The sequence below is a fragment of the Heloderma suspectum genome, chromosome 5, assembly GCF_057233095.1.
Source record: "Heloderma suspectum isolate Gila_16-S chromosome 5, 16-S_ref, whole genome shotgun sequence".
NCBI lineage: Eukaryota > Metazoa > Chordata > Lepidosauria > Squamata > Helodermatidae > Heloderma > Heloderma suspectum.
The window spans coordinates 132,264,505-132,283,455 of record NC_139462.1 but is presented as its reverse complement, the minus strand read 5'-3'; the positions used below and the strand labels follow the sequence as shown (position 1 = coordinate 132,283,455).

The 18,951-nt window shown below is 41.9% G+C and overlaps 1 protein-coding gene and 1 long non-coding RNA gene across 6 annotated transcripts in view; one reads left to right on the top strand and one right to left on the bottom strand.

Moving 5' to 3' along the window:
• The window catches only part of SLC20A2 (solute carrier family 20 member 2), a 46,232-nt gene extending 30,166 nt beyond the window's left edge, over positions 1-16,066 (top strand). Inside the window, exons 8-10 of one of the 4 annotated variants that reach the window (XM_084857510.1) lie at positions 7,668-7,853; positions 8,459-8,543; positions 13,845-16,066. In XM_084857510.1, coding sequence (XP_084713636.1) covers positions 7,668-7,853; positions 8,459-8,543; positions 13,845-14,009 — 436 coding nt within the window. In that variant the 3' untranslated portion in view covers positions 14,010-16,066. Of the gene's footprint in view, positions 1-7,667; positions 7,854-8,458; positions 8,544-9,316; positions 9,404-13,844 lie in introns of those variants that run through there. The other 3 variants (XM_084857513.1, XM_084857512.1, XM_084857514.1) reach the window with 3 other exon arrangements.
• The window catches only part of LOC146344513 (uncharacterized), a 41,001-nt gene that overhangs the window by 4,306 nt on the left and 17,744 nt on the right, over positions 1-18,951 (bottom strand). The gene's annotated exons all lie outside the window — the stretch shown is intronic.

The window sequence follows — 18,951 nt, the reverse complement described above, 5'->3', positions numbered from 1 at the left end:
TCTCATCCTCTGCCGTCCCCTTCTCCTTTTGCCTTCAGTCTTTCCCAGCATCAGGGTCTTTTCCAGAGAGTTTTCTCTTCGCATTAGGTCGCCAAAATATTTCAGCTTCAGTTTCAGTATCTGTCCTTCCAATGAGCACTCAGGGTTGATTTCCTTTAGGATGGACTGATTTGACCTCCTTGCAGTCCAGGGCACTCGTAAGAGTCTTCTCCAGCACCACAGTTCGAAAGCATCAATTCTTCGGCGCTCAGCCTTCCTTATAGTCCAGCTCTCACAGCCATACATTACTACTGGGAAAACCATAGCTTTGATTAGACGGACCTTTGTTGGCAAGGTGATGTCTCTGCTTCTTACTATGCTGTCTAGGTTTGCCATAGCTTTCCTCCCAAGGAGCAAGCGTCTTTTAATTTCATGGCTACAGTCACCGTCTGCGGTGATCTTGGAGCCCAAGAAAGTAAAATCTGTCACTGCTTCCATTTCTTCCCCTTCTATATGCCAGGAAGTGATAGGGCCAGATGCCATGATCTTCGTTTTTTTAATGTTGCGTTTCAAACCAGCTTTAGCACTCTCCTCTTTCACCCTCAACAAGAGGCTCTTTAGATCCTCTTCACTTTCTGCCGTTAGGGTGGTATCATCTGCATATCGGAGGTTGTTGATAATTCTCCCAGCAATCTTAATTCCGACCTGTGATTCATCCAACCCGGCATTTCTCATGATGTACTCTGCATATAAGTTAAATAAGCAGGGTGACAATATGCAGCCTTGTCGTACTCCTTTCCCAATTTTGAACCACTCGGTTGTTCCATGTCCGGTTCTTACTGTTGCTTCTTGACCCTCGTACAGGTTTCTCAGGAGACAGGTAAGGTGGTCTGGTACTCCCATCACTTTAAGAATTTGCCACAGTTTGTTGTGATCCACACAATCAAAGGCTTTAGCATAGTCAATGAAGCAGAAATAGACGTTTTTCTGGAATTCTCTTGCTTTCTCCATGATGCAGCGAATGTTGGCGATTTGATCTCTAGTTCCTCTGCCTCTTCGAAACCCAGCTTGTACTTCCGGTAGTTCTCGGTTCGCATACTGCTGAAGCCTAGCTTGTAGGATTTTGAGCATCACCTTGCTGGCATGTGAAATGAGCGCAATTGTGCGGTAGTTTGAACACTCTTTGGTGTTGCCCTTCTTTGGAATTGGAATGTAAACTGACCTTTTCCAGTCTTGTGGCCATTGTTGAGTGTTCCAAATTTGTTGGCATATTGAGTGCAGCACTTTAACAGCATCATCTTTTAGGATCTTAAATAGCTCAGCTGGAATACTGTCATCTCCACTAGCTTTGTTGTTACTAATGCTTCCTAAGGCCCACTTGACTTCACTCTCAAGGATGTCCGGCTCAAGTTCAGTGACTGCACTATCATGGCTATCAAGGACATTACTATCATGGCTATCAAGGACATTAAGATCTTTCCTGTATAGTTCTTCTGTGTATTCTTTCCACCTCTTCTTAATCTCATCTGCTTCTGTGAGGTCCCTGCCTTCTTTGTCCTTTATCATGCCCGTCTTTGCACAAAACGTTCCCTTGAGGTCTCCAATTTTCTTGAAGAGATCTCTAGTCTTTCCCATTCTGTTGTTTTCCTCAATTTCCTTGCATTGTTCATTTAAGAAGGCCTTCTTGTCTCTCCTTGCTATTCTCTGGAACTCTGCATTCAGTTGGATATATCTTCCCCTTTCTCCCTTGCTTTTTGCTTCCCTTCTTTCCTCAGCTACTTGTAAAGCCTCATCAGACAGCCACTTTGCTTTCTTGCATTTCTTTTTCTTTGGGATGGATTTCGTTGCTGCCTCCTGAACAATGTTACGGACCTCCGTCCATAGTTCCTCAGGCACTCTGTCTATCAGGTCTAATCCCTGAAATCTATTCCTCACCTCCACTGTATATTCATAAGGGATATGATTTAGGTCATACCTGAATGGTTTAGTGGTTTTCCCTACGTTCTTCAATTGAAGCCGAAATTTTGCAAGAAGCAGCTCATGATCTGAGCCACAGTCAGCTCCAGGTCTTGTTTTTACTGACTGTATGGAGCTTCTCCATCTTTGGCTGCAAAGGACATAATCAATCTGATTTCGATATTGACCATCTGGTGATGTCCATGTGTAGAGTCGTCTCTTGTGCTCTGCCTATCATAATAGTGGATATTTTTCTTCTTGTCATATGCTTAAAGCTTTTGAATATAGTTACCAAGTATTAAAGGACTAACTTAGTAGAACAATTTCTGATAGCATCATAAGTGAAGTTAGTGAACTATTACAAAACAATAACATAAGTTCTAATCTATTTAGTTTTCAGTCTGATATCAAGTAATTCATAGTAAACAATGTTTATGCCAAATATAAATATATGGAAACTACATTTTAAAGAGTGGACTGTTTTTCTTGGCTCTCATCATGGTATCCTAGAGATAGCCTAAACGAAAAGGTTCCTACTGTGAGTTGGCATCTTTACCATCAGCCAGCCACTGAGTGTATCTATGGTTTCTGCTGCTCTCTCTCCCTGGCCTGGAACCTGTATTTTACCTTCAACTGCAAGGGACCAGAAGAAACTTCCACGTGCAAACCATTCTGTTCCTAATTTATACTGTAGTTCAGTGTAGATTTTTAATTGTAAACTGCTTTAGAAGCTGACATTTGCTGAAAAGTAGGAAATAAATATAATGCATAAATAATAAATATAATCTTGTTTTAAAACAAACGTATATAACTGTGCATGGCAAAAGCTAGTTCTTAAATGTGGCTATGGCTATGGTTGGTGCAGGAGAAGGCATGCCCATTCCTAACTGAAGCATTGCAAGTGTTTTTGCACCAATGGTCCTGTAGAGCTCAGGGACTCAGGAGCCCTCCTTTCTGCTTTTGTTACCAGGTGTCACCATGATACAATTAATTAAAAGGCTGGCTGCCATTCTTGGCTTCTTGGAGCATTTGACTGCAATTGAACATTGTCAGATCAGTAGTCAACTGACCAGTTCCGTAAAAAGAATGAGTGTTCTTGACTCCTCACAATAACTAAACTGTAAAATAGATACAATCTTGCCTTCAAGCTTATCTAAGAGGAGAGATGCACAAGAAAAGAGGAAGAGAGTGGGGAGCAGTTGAGAAAGCTAAAACACAGCAGTGATTTTTTTTAAAACAAAACAAAAAACCTTGGGCATTTAAATCCACTTAGAGCCTGGTTGACCTTGTGCTTGGCGGAAGGAGAGTAGGGAGGTTATAACCTCCCAGCAGCTCTTTACTCTAACCAATGGCTGGTGCCAGATACGGGCAATTCATAACCTGCAATAGGGGAGGAAACATTTGATGCAGAAGATAAAGAGTTTTTTGGCTTGTTTAGCACCATCTGATAACCAGTACAAGTAGTATAACACAGGGTTTTAAATTCCAGCCCCCCCCCCCGCCCCTCCCGGTCTTGATAGCTGATCTTCAATTGAGATTTGCTCTTAAAGTATTTAAGTTACCTAGCATACCAAGAAGAAGCAAGCACTGCGACAGCCTTTCTCACATCATTCTAAATTTTATGCCTCCTGAGCTGAAAGCGTCACTAGAGATTAAGGGTTTCATTTTGGTCAACAGCTAATGCTGTCTGCAAGTTGCTGAGTGCCTGTAACTCCCAGGGAAATGTGACAGGCACAGGTCCCAAGATTGATATAATTTGAAAGCTGGGGCTCTGGTTTTCAGAAAATATTAGCTTTTCAGCATTGCCTGTTTGTTTTGCACATTGTCAGGCAGCACCATTGCCCTTTGCTCCAGTTGTGTGTTTTGGCAAGGTGCTCATACTAAAAATATAGTCAATGCTAGTCTTTGGATCTAGCTGTCAGTTCCTGGGTTGTGCATTCTCTGGATTCCATTTTCCATTGCCAGTGTCCTGAGAAAGTTTTGGTTGTTAACTTGGACTGTTACATTAGGCATTTTATGTTGTTCTGGTAATCCATCAATTATTGCTTTCTTAGCTTTAGGTAACAGATAGCAAAATCATTGCAACAGCATATTGTATAATTGCCATGCAACAGTCTTTGTGTATTTAGAAGTCAGTGTCTTATAGGACCTCTGTATCACAGTATAAGGCTTATTAAAAGTTAAAAAGTATTCAGCTCTGGCCTAGTGGAAAGGAAGCCAGACCAAAACAAAATGCTTCTGAAATATCTGTTCTTGGGCTCCAGGCCCACAAATGTTGAAGATGCCACTGCACACCTTGTGGATCATGATGTTGTAGAATTAAGCTGGTCTAAGGGTGACCTCATGCATTTTCTAGCCGCAAACCAGGTTTGTGATCGAGTGTACCAGGACACTGGACCCCGTCATGGTTCTTTGAGTGTTCCTATAGCATATATGTAGTTCTAGATATGTGTGTCATTCACACATTATATTTTTAGGTGTATGTCTAAAAATACAATCTGCAAAGAGTCTCTAAGAATAATGATTAGGTGAAAAATATATAAGGAATGTATGCACAAATAACCAGACTTGGTCATACTCTAGTCACACACCCTGCCCCAAAGAGGAATATTTTAACATTGTGGCAAATATTAATTGTAACCAGGAAATCTATTTTCCATAAAGCACATCTTTAGTATGGTGAAGAGTCAAAATTAGTATATTTTCTCTAGATCTCTTTTGACTGTTATACATTAACAATAGTTAAGGGAGAGGGCTGTGGAATCATGCGCCTTTCTCCAAGCCCACCCTCTTTGAATGCAGTGTCCCTGACCCCATCTTAAACATGGTTCACAAAACCAGGGGAGATACCTTAATCCAGGGGTAGGCAACCTTTTTGGGCCTGTGGGCACATTTAGCAATTTGAGAAACTCTCCTGGGCACCACCACAAAATGACTGCCATGGGAGGGGGGGGCTACTAAGGACAGGTAACTTTACCAAAGGACTGAGTACAAGGCAGAGGAGGAGTCTGAACCCCAACACACTAAACAACTCCTTTGATCCCAGTTTTCAGTTCCAACAGAAACCTATTTCAAAGAAGGCATTTTTTTTTCTCTCCCCACCCTCCTCTGCCAGAAAACACATTCTTGGTATCTCTTTTTATCTCTGACCTTGGATCACCACCCATAGACTCTGGGCGTGTTCACACAACGTGCTAGTCCATGATAGATGACTAGCCGTGCACTGGTTAGTGCACCTGCCAGATGATTGGGCAAACAACCCACAGTCTCTGCCTTATTGCCGCCTTGTCCCCCTCCTTCCCCCTCAGTCCTCCACCGGCATCCCAGGGGCCATGGTGGCAGACCCGTCTTGTCTGCCACCAAGGCCCCCTTCCCGGCTCCAGTCGCGAGCTTGATTGCGATTGGGGCCCTTAAAAAAAAAATGACCCGGACCTGTTCGTATGCAAAAATGGGACTGGGGAAAAATTTTCACACTTCCTCGTGCCCAGAGAATGTGCACAAATTATTTTTTTAATTACATTTTTCATTAACTAAAAAACACAGTTGCGCACGGAGGTGCAAACATTTTTTCCCAGTCCCGTTTTTGCACACAAATCCCTATACAACCCTATGGAAGCTTGGCTCCATAGTGTTGTATAGGAATTTAAAAGCACCCCTTGCTGAAAATCGGCTGGGGTTGGGGCAGGGAATCCTGGTGCCCTTTACCCACAATGGGTTGGCATGTCTGGATTCACACAACATGACAATCCTTCGTGGGTAAAAAAACGTGTACTGTAGATCGCTGATTTTCAGGGTGGGTTGTCAGGGGAAAAAACCCACCCTGATAAGAATGGTCTCGGCTTGAACAACACGTTAACCCTTTGTGGGTCGTCACCCATGATTGGATAGCATGTCATGCGTACCCGTTCTCCCTCTTTCTCTGGCGTGCACTCACGCACGCATATGCAGACACACACACAGCCACCTTGGTGGGCACCAAGAAAGGGGTCTACCCTGCCTTAATCATATGCATAGTACCAGCCCTAGAGAGAAGTGGCCAGAATTAGATTTCTTTCATTTCATTTGTTACATTTCTATACCACCCAATAGCCAAAGCTCTCTGGGCAGTTTACAAAGATTAAAAACCTTACAAATACAGTGGCCCTGTTCAGATGCACATTGGGAAAGGGTGGTTAGGCTAACCATGGTGCATGGTGGTTAGCACTAACCACTGCATCTGCTACTTCCACATGTGTAGGTTACCATGTTCCGCAGTGTGGTTAGACTAACCATTCTCTAAGCATGCACCCTCTCGCAGGAACCCACACTCCTCCAGATGGGTGGCATTGCATCCCAGCGGCCTTTGCACTGTTGGCCAATTTGGTGCTTGGTGCTGCCAGCCATTTTGGTGCTCAGCGACCACTTAGTTGGCTGCTCTAGCCACGGACCTCTATTATTATTATTATTATTATTATTTTACATTTCTGTACTGCCCAATAGCCAAAGCTCTCTGGGAGGTTTACAGAGATTTCTATGGCAGCTCTCCGTTAACCATGGAGACTGTTCAGACATCATGCTAAGCCAAGGTAGAACCCACTAACCATCTTGTAGCATGTGGTTAGTGAATGTGGTTAGTCTGTGGTTAATAAACCACCATGGTTGGGACAGATGCCCGTTCAGACATTGCGCTAAGCCACCATGGTTAGCTAAAACCGCCTAACCATCATGGCTTAGCGTGATGTCTGAACAGGGCCATGATTATGTTTGTAGCTAAACTGTTTTTATATTATACATATACAGAGCAGACACACATATATCCAAACAATATCCCATGACCTGCAGATGCATGTCTCTGTAATGTGGGAATGGCAGGTGGTGGTCATGTGCAAGACAGCATTTCATAAAGGTTCTGGGACCTTCTGTGTCATTTGTACATCTCAAATTGGTATCCTCTGATTCTTGTCTTTATTTTTTAAGAAGTTCCAGCCCACCCTTCAGTTCCATGCATTTGCAAAGTAGCTCAGAAGGTAATGAAGAACAGAACAGTGATTAAACCACATTTTAATGTTTTTTTTAACCAATAAAACATCAATCTGTGGCTAAATATGTTTGTGCCTAACAGGCAGCAGTGCAGGGACGGGGGAGACCCTGTACCTTGTTGTTACAGCCAATCTGATCTCAGATGAAGAGGGAATATAAAGCAATGTTTTCCCTGCAGTTATTTGTGTATGGGAAGGCTGGTAAGGGAGAAGGCATTATTTGAAGTAATTGGGCTTGAGGTCATTTAGAGCTTTAAAACTAGCACTTTGGATTGTGCCCAGAAAGCAACTTGGCACCAGTCTAGCTTTGTTAACATCACACTGGCCTATGGTCACCATATTTTGCTATGATCCTGATATAAATAACTATAAAACTGATGATACGCTAATGTCCAAAAGTAGTTTGATTATCTACATTATTTCCTGTGTTCTGCCATTTATTGGCTTGAGCAATATGAAAGTGCCGTTTCCTCGGAGAGAGGAACAGCATGTCTGAACAGCATGGGTACTGCATACAGAAAGGCAGGATATAAATTGAAGTAGATACAAGCAATGCAGGAGAAAACTGGTTCAGGAGATAGCATGAGGCTATGTTTTGTGGGAAAGGGTATTTTCATAAGATTCTTTTGACTTGGTTTAATATGATCACTAGGCAATTAAGTGAAGGATTTGGGATTCCGTAATACAGCTCCAATATTACATTTTGTTTTCCAGCAATGCTATTGGCCCTTTGGTTGCCCTCTGGCTTATATATGACCAGGGTGCTGTAATGCAAGAAGCTCCTACTCCTGTTTGGCTGCTGCTCTATGGAGGTGTTGGCATCTGTGTGGGCCTCTGGGTCTGGGGCCGAAGAGTGATCCAAACAATGGGGAAAGACCTCACGCCCATCACACCTTCAAGGTAATTGCATGTCTACTGGATTTGGTTACCCTGAAATCTAATGCTGTCTATTTTGAGAAATTCTGCCATAGCATCTGTGTGGCTAATGGTTTCTGCTTTTGATTTAAGTAGTGATATGCGTTACCTCCTCGCTGAACCAATGTGATGTGTTTGAATTGTGGAGGTCTAGTTGAGCAGAATAGTCTGCCACTGTCTTGAATGGCATAGAGAGACATAAATTAGGAAATGGCAAAAATCAAAGTCGTTTTCCATGAGCTTGCAAATAGCTAAAAAAAATTATCTATGATTTTTATTTGCTTTTAATGCATACTAGACTTCTGCTGCTAACCTAATTACTAATTAAGCATGATTTCTTGGAACGTAGAATAGATTGCCAGTAGCAGTGAGCTGCTCAGCTAATTTAAGGCAAATGTGTGTGCGCAGTTTCCATTATTCAGCAGCTCCTTGTTCTCTTAATATCGCTCAATGACCAAAAATCATTTGGAGAGAAGCTCTTGGAGAAGATGCTGGTAAGACATTGGCATGTTGCATGGTGTCAGCCCAGACTGATAGATTAAATTTAAAGAAAAGAGTGACTTTGAAGTGTTTTCTTATGCTTCCTGCAGTGGATTCACTATTGAGTTGGCTTCGGCGTTCACAGTTGTGGTAGCTTCCAATGTTGGACTTCCTGTCAGTACTACACACTGCAAGGTATGCCTTTGCCATGTGACTGCAGCCAGGCTGGTCTGAACTGTTCGTTTTTTTTAACTCTGCTGCTCAGATCAGTTTATAGTGGCATGATACCACAATAGGGAAATGTAAAATGGGTGTGTATATGCAGGAACTCCGTCCCCCCACCCCCATTTATAAAGCACATGAATGGGCAGTTCTTATGTTTCCTTTCATTTTTCACATATTGTGCAACAGAAGATTTGTTTTCATTTATTATCCATGTGAGATTATTCAGAATCAACTGTACGTCCACATTACATTCTCCTTATACTTTTCAGTGGGTCTGCAAATGTGCCATTTCCTATCTGACTCCCAAATTTTCACATAGCTATGCAACTGCACATGAGAATACTGAATAGGAATGGCCCTAGTCCAAATACTCATAGAGGTAAGCAGATTTTGGCAGATGGCATGAGGCATTTTGACACCTGATACAGGAATCTAAATGGAACTTGCCCATTTGGGTAAAAATAGCAAAACTAAAACATCTGCATTATGCTGCCCTTGATTGGTAACCCCAAAATCAGCTGTCTTACTCTACCCAATGGTAGGGTCGGGCTCTGTATAGCAGTAAAGTTTTCCTCAGGTCATGCCACATGAACTTTGATCTGCTGCACCCTTCTCTGTCCAGCGGTTCTGACACTTTTCATCCTTCATACTTTCACTTTCCTGATGAATGCATGGCATGGGATTTCCTGTGTGTCACTATTACACTACAAAATCTCCATCTGTCTTTTTTTATTTCTTCACAGTGGATTTTGCATTGAAGTAATGTGTGCGCTAACCGTGCTTGTAGCCTCAAATGTGGGTATTCCAATAAGCTCCACTCATTGCAAGGTATTGGAGTTTGCAGTGGTCATGCCAATTAAACACATGCTCAATCTTTTAAGAACAGAAAGATACAAATCATAATAAGTAATGATTTCCCCCATTTTGCCTTCATTATGTAATGCATCAAGCAGTTACTTTACTTTTTTAAAAAACAGTTATCAAAATACGGCATTCTGAATTACTTTCAAAATTACTTTGAAATACTGGATTTGCGAGTTTTCTTCAAATGCTAAGATGCTGTTTTTGTTTATTTTAATCATTATTAGGGTGGGCAGAATATAGGTAGTTTATTATTCTTACTGCAATTTATAGGCCACATTGTAGTATTCATTTGGTAGTCTGTTAACAAGTAGAAGTCAACTTAACTTCTATGCATTAAACTTCTTAGTGCTAGCTTTGCACTAACGGTTTTATACATTTGATTTTCTCTCTAAAAAGATGTGCAGTTTTTCATATGGAACACTAGTGGATTATAGTATGCATAATGTAGAGAACACCACAAGTGCACTTCAAATAAGAGTCACAAGAATGCTTGGTTCTGTATTTCAGTATCTGAAGGCAAATGGTATTTAGTTTCAAGTCAATCAAAAAACAGCTATCACTTGAAACTTGACAAATTATTCTAGCTTTTTAACGATGACTCTTAACTGCTTTTCTAACCTGTACTTTCATCAAAACTTAGTACACTAAACTTCGTTAATGTTTTAGAAATAGGACTACCAAAGCCAGTATCACTGATGCCCTTTTAAAACTGGGAAAATGTATGAAGCACAACAGAGTTGCATCTTATAAATCAGTATTGAAATAAAATTGTAGGTCTTTTTATGTTCAGTTTAAAGCAGCATTCCTCATCCTTTCCAGACCTGGGATCTGTCGTTAACCCCAACCTGTAGCATGGGACCCACTTAATTTTTTTCCGTATCTCCTTCCTACTTTTCCTTCCTACTTTTCTCTCACTAGTTTCCACTCTCTTAAAAACAACCCTAGCTGACAAAAAGGAAGTGGTAGTGGTGCTACTGGTGTGAGCCATCAGTTGGAAAATGTAAGGAAAATCCAGAGCATTTAACAGGGCAGAATGATGGCAGAAAGCAGGAACAAATATTTAGGAGCTGATAAAAGCATGAATATATCAATATTCTCTTTTTGAAGAAAATGGTAAAAGATTGTAGTTTGAAATGGAGGGTAAGTGGTGTTGTTAGATACTATGACTAGCAGTCAAACACCCACCACCTTGAGGTCCAAAAGAGAGAATGGCACACACTGTCCAAGGGCCATATAAGAAGGTCCATGTAAGAAGTACTCAGAGATGAGAAGGTTAGGATATGGGATACAGGGGGCAGAAAAAACAGAGTGTGGGAACAAGACATGGGGCTATAGAAGAGCCTGAGGCAAAGGGCAAGATAGGAACTCCTCGCCAGTTGAACTTTACTTCAACACTGCCAATGGGACAGCATCTTCAACTGCACCTGAGGGCAGTAGACTCACTTGTGAGGTGCAGGGCAGGCTGTATGGCATACACAGCTCTGTCCTCCCACCACTACTAACTCCTCTGCCTGAGCAGGACAATGTGTGTGCACACACAATGCCAGTTGGAGGGCATGGGCTGAGCTGGTTGCCTCTGCCTGCTTGCTCAGTCAAGGGTCTTTCCCAAAGGCACTGTCTGCAGCTTGTTGGGGAAAAGGCAGCTAGGCTGCCCAGCCCAGCAATAGGCAAGCATTGCTGCCACAGGGGCACCAAATCAGGAGGATGGGAATAACCAGAAGGTAGCTGCTGCTACCCTCCAGCATCTGTTGCCTTTTGCAGCCACCTCTTTCTGTCTAAGGGTTGGTCCGGCCCTGAAAGGATTCTTAGGGCTGTATTCAATGTTAGTCCTACTCAGAGTAAATTCATTGAAATGAATGGGACATAAGTAGATTAACATTGGATACAACCCAAAGCCTAGGTATCATGATTCAGCCTATGAGGACCAATTTAAAGAGACACTGGTAAGTTCAGTAGTGGACAAAGGCTCCTGGACTGGGACATACTGCAGCCAAGAACAGACAGTGTCAGTGGTGTTCAGTGATATGCATTGTGCCTTGGAAACAGATGTAGTTTAAAGTATTAATATATTGTGTTTATAAGAAATATTCTGTTAATATTCTTAGTAAGTTAACTTCATGCAGACTGGATCCATAGAGGCTCATGTGGGGGCTGCCCATGTTTTCCTTCTTGCATCACATGTTCATGCCTCCTGGAATGCCACTCTGGAGGCAGCGCTAATCTTTAGGCAGTGGTACTTCAGGTGTCGTGGAGGCTGCAGTAAGAGAGAGCTGAAAAAACCCTGTGCATGTGGAGCCATAAATCCCAGTTAAACTGAAGTGGAAGTGAACCCATTAATTTTATCAACTTTATGGGGACTGATTTTTTGCCAGTAATCTCCTGTTAATTACTTTTGCCCAGCTCGTGGTTTCTGGAATTGGTTTGATCAGAGATGGTCTTATGACTGGCTCTTGGTTATGAAGAGTTATTCAACACTAATTGGATTGAATTAGTCCTTTGGAATCTTGCATCTCAGTAATCTATCTGACTTGATCTTTGCATGTACTCTTCAGCGCAAAGAGATACATGTGAAATAGGCAATCTCTTAATATAATTGCAGGGGGGGGGTTAAATAGATGCCATCGCCAGAGTAGAATATTACGTAAGTTCGGTAGTGTTAATATGTGTAGTGGACATCTCTTATTATTGTAAGAAAGTGTAAATTTTTCATGTCCCTTCTAGTGGAGGGGCCATAGCTTAGTAGTAAAATGCAAGCTTTGTACGCAGGAGGTCCTAGAGACAGTCTCTGGCATTTCCAGTTAAAAAGGATCATGGGTAGCAGGGCTGGAAAAGACGTCCCTCTGCCTGAGGCTTTGGAGAACTGCTGCCAGTCAGAGTAGATACACTGGACTAATGGACCAATATCTGACTCTGTACAGCAGTTTCATATGTAAGTGTTGCATGCAGGATTGCACAGGAGGGATAGGATGGGGAAGCAACCAGATACATTGTTTCAGTTAATTCAGTAGTTAAGAATCTGATATAACAACTTGAGCCAATGCACCTTATCAGCCAAAACTCCAGTCAGCTCCAAACTGCTGGGATGGGAATTTGAAACATTCTTATTAAATGTCCTTTCTATCACAGATGGCTTCTTCTGCTGCTTAGAGAAGCACAATCCTAGCTGCTCCGCAACAAGGGGAAGGTGGAATGTGAAAGTGTCTAGGTTATGTTTAGACCTAAGGGACGAAAGGATGGCTGCCTTGTATCATTGTACAGGTCTTTTCTCTTGGTGGTATGAGAAAATAAACAGTAGAATTAATGGCACTTAAGGGAGAAATTGGGTTAAGCAGCTAGAAGCAGTGGCAATTTCTCATGTAAGATAAATTACAATCCATTATAGAGTTGAACATTTAGGACTGGAGAACATAGCACTATTTTGAACAAATATGTGGTGTTAGCAGTCTTATCTTCCTTCATCCAGAGATCAGCTTCAGCCAAGCCCTAAAATGGCAATGATGAGAACAGGAAATACACTTTTATATATTAGCCTTTCTGACACATCTGAGATAACAGAGCAAAACCATTGATGAAGAGCATTAGTTTTACTGCTTGCAAGAAAATAATCTTGTTCTTGCCAGGGTAAGAGTACTGCATGGGCTTTGCACCTAGTGAATATTCACTCAAAATCCCAATCTCAACAAGCCATTTGCTCTTTGCTTGTGGAATCACAGGAAATATCAATCAAGACTAGGAAAAAATTGCAATGGAATCCAAATTGTGCAAGGCACTCCCTAAATACCAAATAAATACATCCCCCCACCCCATCTCAAATAGTTCTCCGCCTGTGTGGCAACCATGTACAAAGCTCTTCACCTGTGTGAAAATGAAGCAAGAATTCAGATTTCAAGAGTGATCAGTTTCAGAAGCTTTGTAATTCTGGGCATCAGCTGACTGGCATTGGCTTCGTCATAGGCTGGGGTCCACAAATGTGGTTGCTAGGTCACCAGCAGGAGCTGTAAATCATTCTGTTTACTAGCAGCCCTTGGATGCCTAGTGCAAAGTGGGAGGCTTGCATTACAGAGAAAATGGGGAGGTGGGACATCTTATTTTATGCGTGCCATAAACTCATATAACTCATACAGCTAAACTCATTGAAGGGATCAGTCTTGCTTCATGCCAGGCTTTGAAGACACCCGGCATATCAGTTGTTGCTTCTGAGTGCCTCCAAAACCTGGCGTGAAGACTGAGGCAGCCTTTCCACCGAATCATCTATATGTGCCAGAGGACTCATGGGACAGGGGAAGGTGGGGGTGACCACAAATAATGGCTGGCTATTAAAGGCAAGCAAAATTTATGGACCCCTGATAGTAAGCATTACTCATGTTAAGATGCATTTAATTCTAACTTTCTTCTCAAATTTCCAAGGTTGGTTCTGTGGTGGCAGTTGGCTGGATCCGCTCCAAGAAGGCTGTTGACTGGCATCTCTTTCGCAATATCTTTCTAGCCTGGTTTGTGACTGTTCCTGTAGCTGGCTTATTCAGCGCTGGTATCATGGCAATCTTAATGTATGGTATCCTGCCATATGTCTGATTTGGTTGTTCCTTCCAGGAAAGAAGGGAGTCTCTCTTTGAAATACAAGAAAGCAAGATTTCTCCCTCACATTGCAGTACTGCTTGTTTCAACCATACAGTAAGAGCTAGTCAGCAAGGATCTATCTTCAGTATCTAACATCTGCTGTACATATCATCAGTGTCATTGGTTGACATAACACGTGGTGCCATTTTCTTATGTATTAAAGAAATATATATATATGCTTATAGTAGGTAACACTACCTTAAATTATAAGTAAGATGAAAATAATTGCCTAGAACTGAATCTCTAGTAAAACTTGTACATAATGTATCATTTAGTGGCAATTTTTTAATCTTTTAGAGAAGCTGGGATGTTTGTCCATTTCATATATGATGAAGCAAAGTGCAAAATGGTTACGATACTTTTTTTTAAAAAAAGAAGCTGTTTAATGATACTGGAACAAAACAGTGCAGAAATACATTGGTAAAAACATGGTTCATATCATATTGTTGTGTGTAATACTGTATGGAGATTGATTTTATAAATACTTACAAAAATGTAGCTTTTTAACGATGTATTTCCCTGTATATTTTGGATAAGAAAGTTTAGAAAGTACCAAAGAACGGGAATAGCTTGCCAGTATTATATTGTTTCTCTGTGTGTGTGTGTGTGTGTGGTGCGCGCGCGCACATATGCTGTTTCTCTCCTCCCAAAATAACTTTCTAATTAAAGTTATTTTCTATGCATCAGCCACCAGCAAAGCTGGGATAATATCTGTCACGTTTTACTGTAACTAGCAAAATCTCATACTGTTACAGTCTATATATATCGAATATTATCCACATGGGATTTAGTAAAACCTAACTTCATTATATATTGAACCTCAAATTCTCTTCAAACAAGTATTCATCACCCCTTGTATATGACTCCAATTCTACTCCCAGAACATCCATCTATTAGCAAGTTCAGGGGGAAGAAGGTGAGGATTGAGATCGTTTTGCTTTGCTTCTCCTGTTGCCTCCAGTAAGTCTCATCTATGCAATGTAAGCTGAAGAATGGTAGTACCATGTATATTGGTGGTGAAAAAGGGGAACAATCTAGGCTAGTTGGGGAATTTAACCAATAGTCAGTGGTTAAAACCATTGGTTTTATATAGTCAATGGTTTAAAATTGTTGTCATACAAATTACCATTGTTAATTGAGGAGCAAATACAAGAGCCACTTCTGATGTTAACTTTAGCAGAATGCATTCTGCTGCCCCATGGCTCCTTCCCTTACCCCATGGCTCAGTAACACTGGAAGTCTGAGGCCATGTCAGAAGAGTCCAGACTGCAGTGTCTAATGCCATTGCTCCCGGTCGGTGCTGACATGGGAAGGAGCTGCAGCATGGACTCTTCTGGTGTCACTTGGGACTTAGGATGCTACCCAGGATGACTGGAAAGAATCACACTGCAGCAGCTTCTGCATCACTAAAGTTATCACAGACATAGGGGACCCTAAGTAGCCAGTTATCTCTTTTTGAAGAGGCATCCTACTCTGCCTGTCCCACATACTTCATAAACTGAAGACACTATACTACTGAACAGACCTAACGGTTCCTGGCCCTAGAACTGCAATTTTCTGTCATTCATTGGTTATGTATCTGATGAGGTATTTCCCTAATAGCATATAGAGAGCTGCCTGGCAGACATCTGGTGGAATCCAATTTCTGTTGCTATGGAGACCTTGAGCACAGACTTCAGGGAAGCTCTCTTGCATGAGTCTTGTTGAAATTACTCATGTTCTTGTATGGCTTCCGTTTGTTTCCTTAGGTCCTATGGCCTAGCATTTGTGTAGGAGAGTTTCCCAGAAGATTGTGCTTCTTGGCATGTAAAGATTTATTACTGTGGCAGTGTTCAGGTTGGATTTACTGGAGTGGTTTGAGAAAGCAGTGCTTGGAGGATGTCGGGAGCCTAGGACTGTTGAAATGCTGCTAAACTTTTGATACATGAGCTTTCTTGGTACTCCATGGTGATCCTTTTTCATTGGTAATACATTCTAAATTTATAATAAAAATAAATTGCCCTAGAACTGCTTTCTTGTTGAGTGTTTCTTAATGCTACTCTTCTGTGTGTTTTTACTATTTACAACCAACTCACTTGCAAATTCTTTCTTAACACGAAACATTCTTTGCTACTTTGCATTTGTTATAATCCTTTTATTTGTTCTCCCTCTGTGTGAACTCTTGTTTAGAGTTTTATAACAATGAGGGGTGCACACACACATGCACCCCCACACACCAGTGTCAAGCCCAAATAAAGCCAAGCTCTGTGTAAAGCAAACAAAACCTTCCATTTATTTCTCTTGGGACTGTTTGTCCCAGGAGGCAGCTCCCCTTCTGAATTACGATAGCTCTCTTTTGGTGGCAATCCTGTAATGAGCATTTCATACATAAGGATGCAAATGAATGTGTTTCCCTGACACTAGAGAATAAGACGCTCATATGCTGCTGTCACAAGCATAATTGGGCAAGGGAAAGCCAAGAGAAGCCTTAACCCCTGCTTTATTCAAGACACAATGTCACCGTGGTTCTTGGTTTTCAGATTCAGCTTTACATAGTTTTCACATCACAAGCATCTGAACATTAACTCATGGCTCATGACTGAGTGATGTAACCCACTAATGACACAACCTGCATGTAATTTAAGCTCTTGGTGGAACTTATACAACAACCTAATCATGTTTTGGTACTTGCACACACAAGAAAGACAAGCAACTTCTTTCCAGACTGAAATACATCAAGGCTGGAAGAAAAATACTTTTTTGATATTTGAGCCTACACACTTTCTGGAGAGCTAGAGCTGCCTGAGCAGAGGAGGAAATCAAAATGCGTACGCTTGAACATTCAGTGCATCTTAAAGTTTATTGTGATTCCCAGCAAGGCTGTGTGACTCTCCACTAAGGATATGACTCTCAGCAAAAAGATGTCAAATGCTGCATGCATACCAGCCTGCTGATGGAATAGGAAACCATTATTTGTGCCCCAAAGTATATTTTAAAAAAACTGATTACCAAACAAAAGACCTGGCAGACTTGTCCACTATAAATTCATTGGGCAAGTTTGTACATCATGCTGGGTCACAAGACTGCCTGTCTGCTATTTAGCCCCTCTTTTCAATGCCGTTGTCAATTTCATCCTCAATTTCAGTGTTTGCCTTGCTACCCAGTTACACCCACCCAAAACGTCTTCTGCTGGTGCTAGCTGCTTTTGGCTCTGGCTCCTGCCCCCACCCCCTTTCGTGCTTGTCTCCTTTGTTAGCTGTCAGATATATTTACGGGTTATAGAGCAGTGAAGGCAGAGCAGGGGTGGTAAAGATGCACAGATTTCAAAGTAGAGCAGGAAGTGAGGGGAATTGGTACAGATATGCCAGTTTCAAGGCAGACAAGTGACGGAGATCGGTAAATATATGCAAATTTCATGGCACAGCAGTAAAGCGGAGGGGAAAATCACAGAAATTTCATACCCATGGACTTTTGAAAGTGCGCACTGGCACAAGACGGGGAAAGAGATTGTGAATGTGTTCAGGGCACTCCGGTGTCCTTCTCTATTTTTAGGAGCATACTCCCCTCCTCCATTTTCTTTAAAGCAGACCTCTTTCTCCTGCAGTTAGAACCACAAGAAAGGCTTTGGCAAAGGGATGAGGGAGGATGGAGGCAGCACTAATGAAATCCCAAGGAGCAGCAGGGGTTTTCACCGCTCTTGCCAGGTAGCTCTCTAGCCGTTCCCAACAACCCACAATGAAGTTGCCCTGCTGAGTTCGGATGTCGCAACACATCATCCTGAACAATCCAATAACAAGCCATGAAAACAAGCCATCCTGAACAACCGAACAACAAGCCATGGGTTCTCAGGATGGCTTGTTCATGAAAAATAAGTCACCCTACAGAAATCATGCAGGTTCAGATGTTATGACAACCCATAATGGGTTGCCATGTTGTGCAAACCAGATCATTCTATATGCCATCTTCCTGCCCAAGCAATGCTACTGTTAAACTTCCCACTGTTCCTATAGTGTTAGAGAGTTCAGATTTGGGGCTGCCAGCCCTAAACCTGAGCATTTTATAGCTATATCCTTGGGTTATGGAGAATAAGAAAGTGGAAAGTGTCCTTCCTCTCTTTCTCCTGAAAAATCCCTGTATAGAGCAGAAAGAAGGTTTTAATCTGCCAGCATACACCTGTCACCTTACGTTTTCTCCTCTGATACTTACTAGGTGCGCAACTGGTGGCCCTCCAGATATTGTCAGACTGCACTCCCATCCAGCATTGGATGGGAGTTGCAGTCCAGCACCATCTGGAAGCCCACAAGTTATCCATCCTTGACTACTAGGATCTTGAGTGAATTAATTTCTTCTCTTTCCCCCAAGCCAACAACTTCTAGTTTCCTTTTTCCTAAACTTCCACATTATATACATCCCGGAAATTTAGTTTTTAAAAAAACATTCCTTTTAATTTACAAACGCATACACGTCTGTGTACCTAAGGAGTCCCCTCAGTATGTAGAAACCGATACCTTAATTTTGGGTGGCCTTGTTTAATTTCCAAACGGACAGGCAACCACCCAAGTTTGGTATTAGAAAGAATGACTAATTATGTTAATCTACTGCTTTTTACATTGCTGTACATTAATATGATGCTTTGTGGCCCTGGTCAGCAACATTCTTAACAGGAGCTATATCTTCAACTGGGCCAAGGTAAAGGGCCAAGCACACTGGTTCTGCCCACTAACACAGGTGAAGACACAGGGAAAGGAGTCCTTAGCGCCTCTTCTCCTACCTCACACCTGGCCCCAACCTCAACAAAAGGGGTTTGGGCAGGGTCTCCCTGCATTAGGGCAGCTATTTGTTATGACTCCTGTTTCTTGGCTTCTGCATGAAAATGAGCAGCTGAAGGGCACAATAAGGGAAGGGCTTTGCCAAAGCC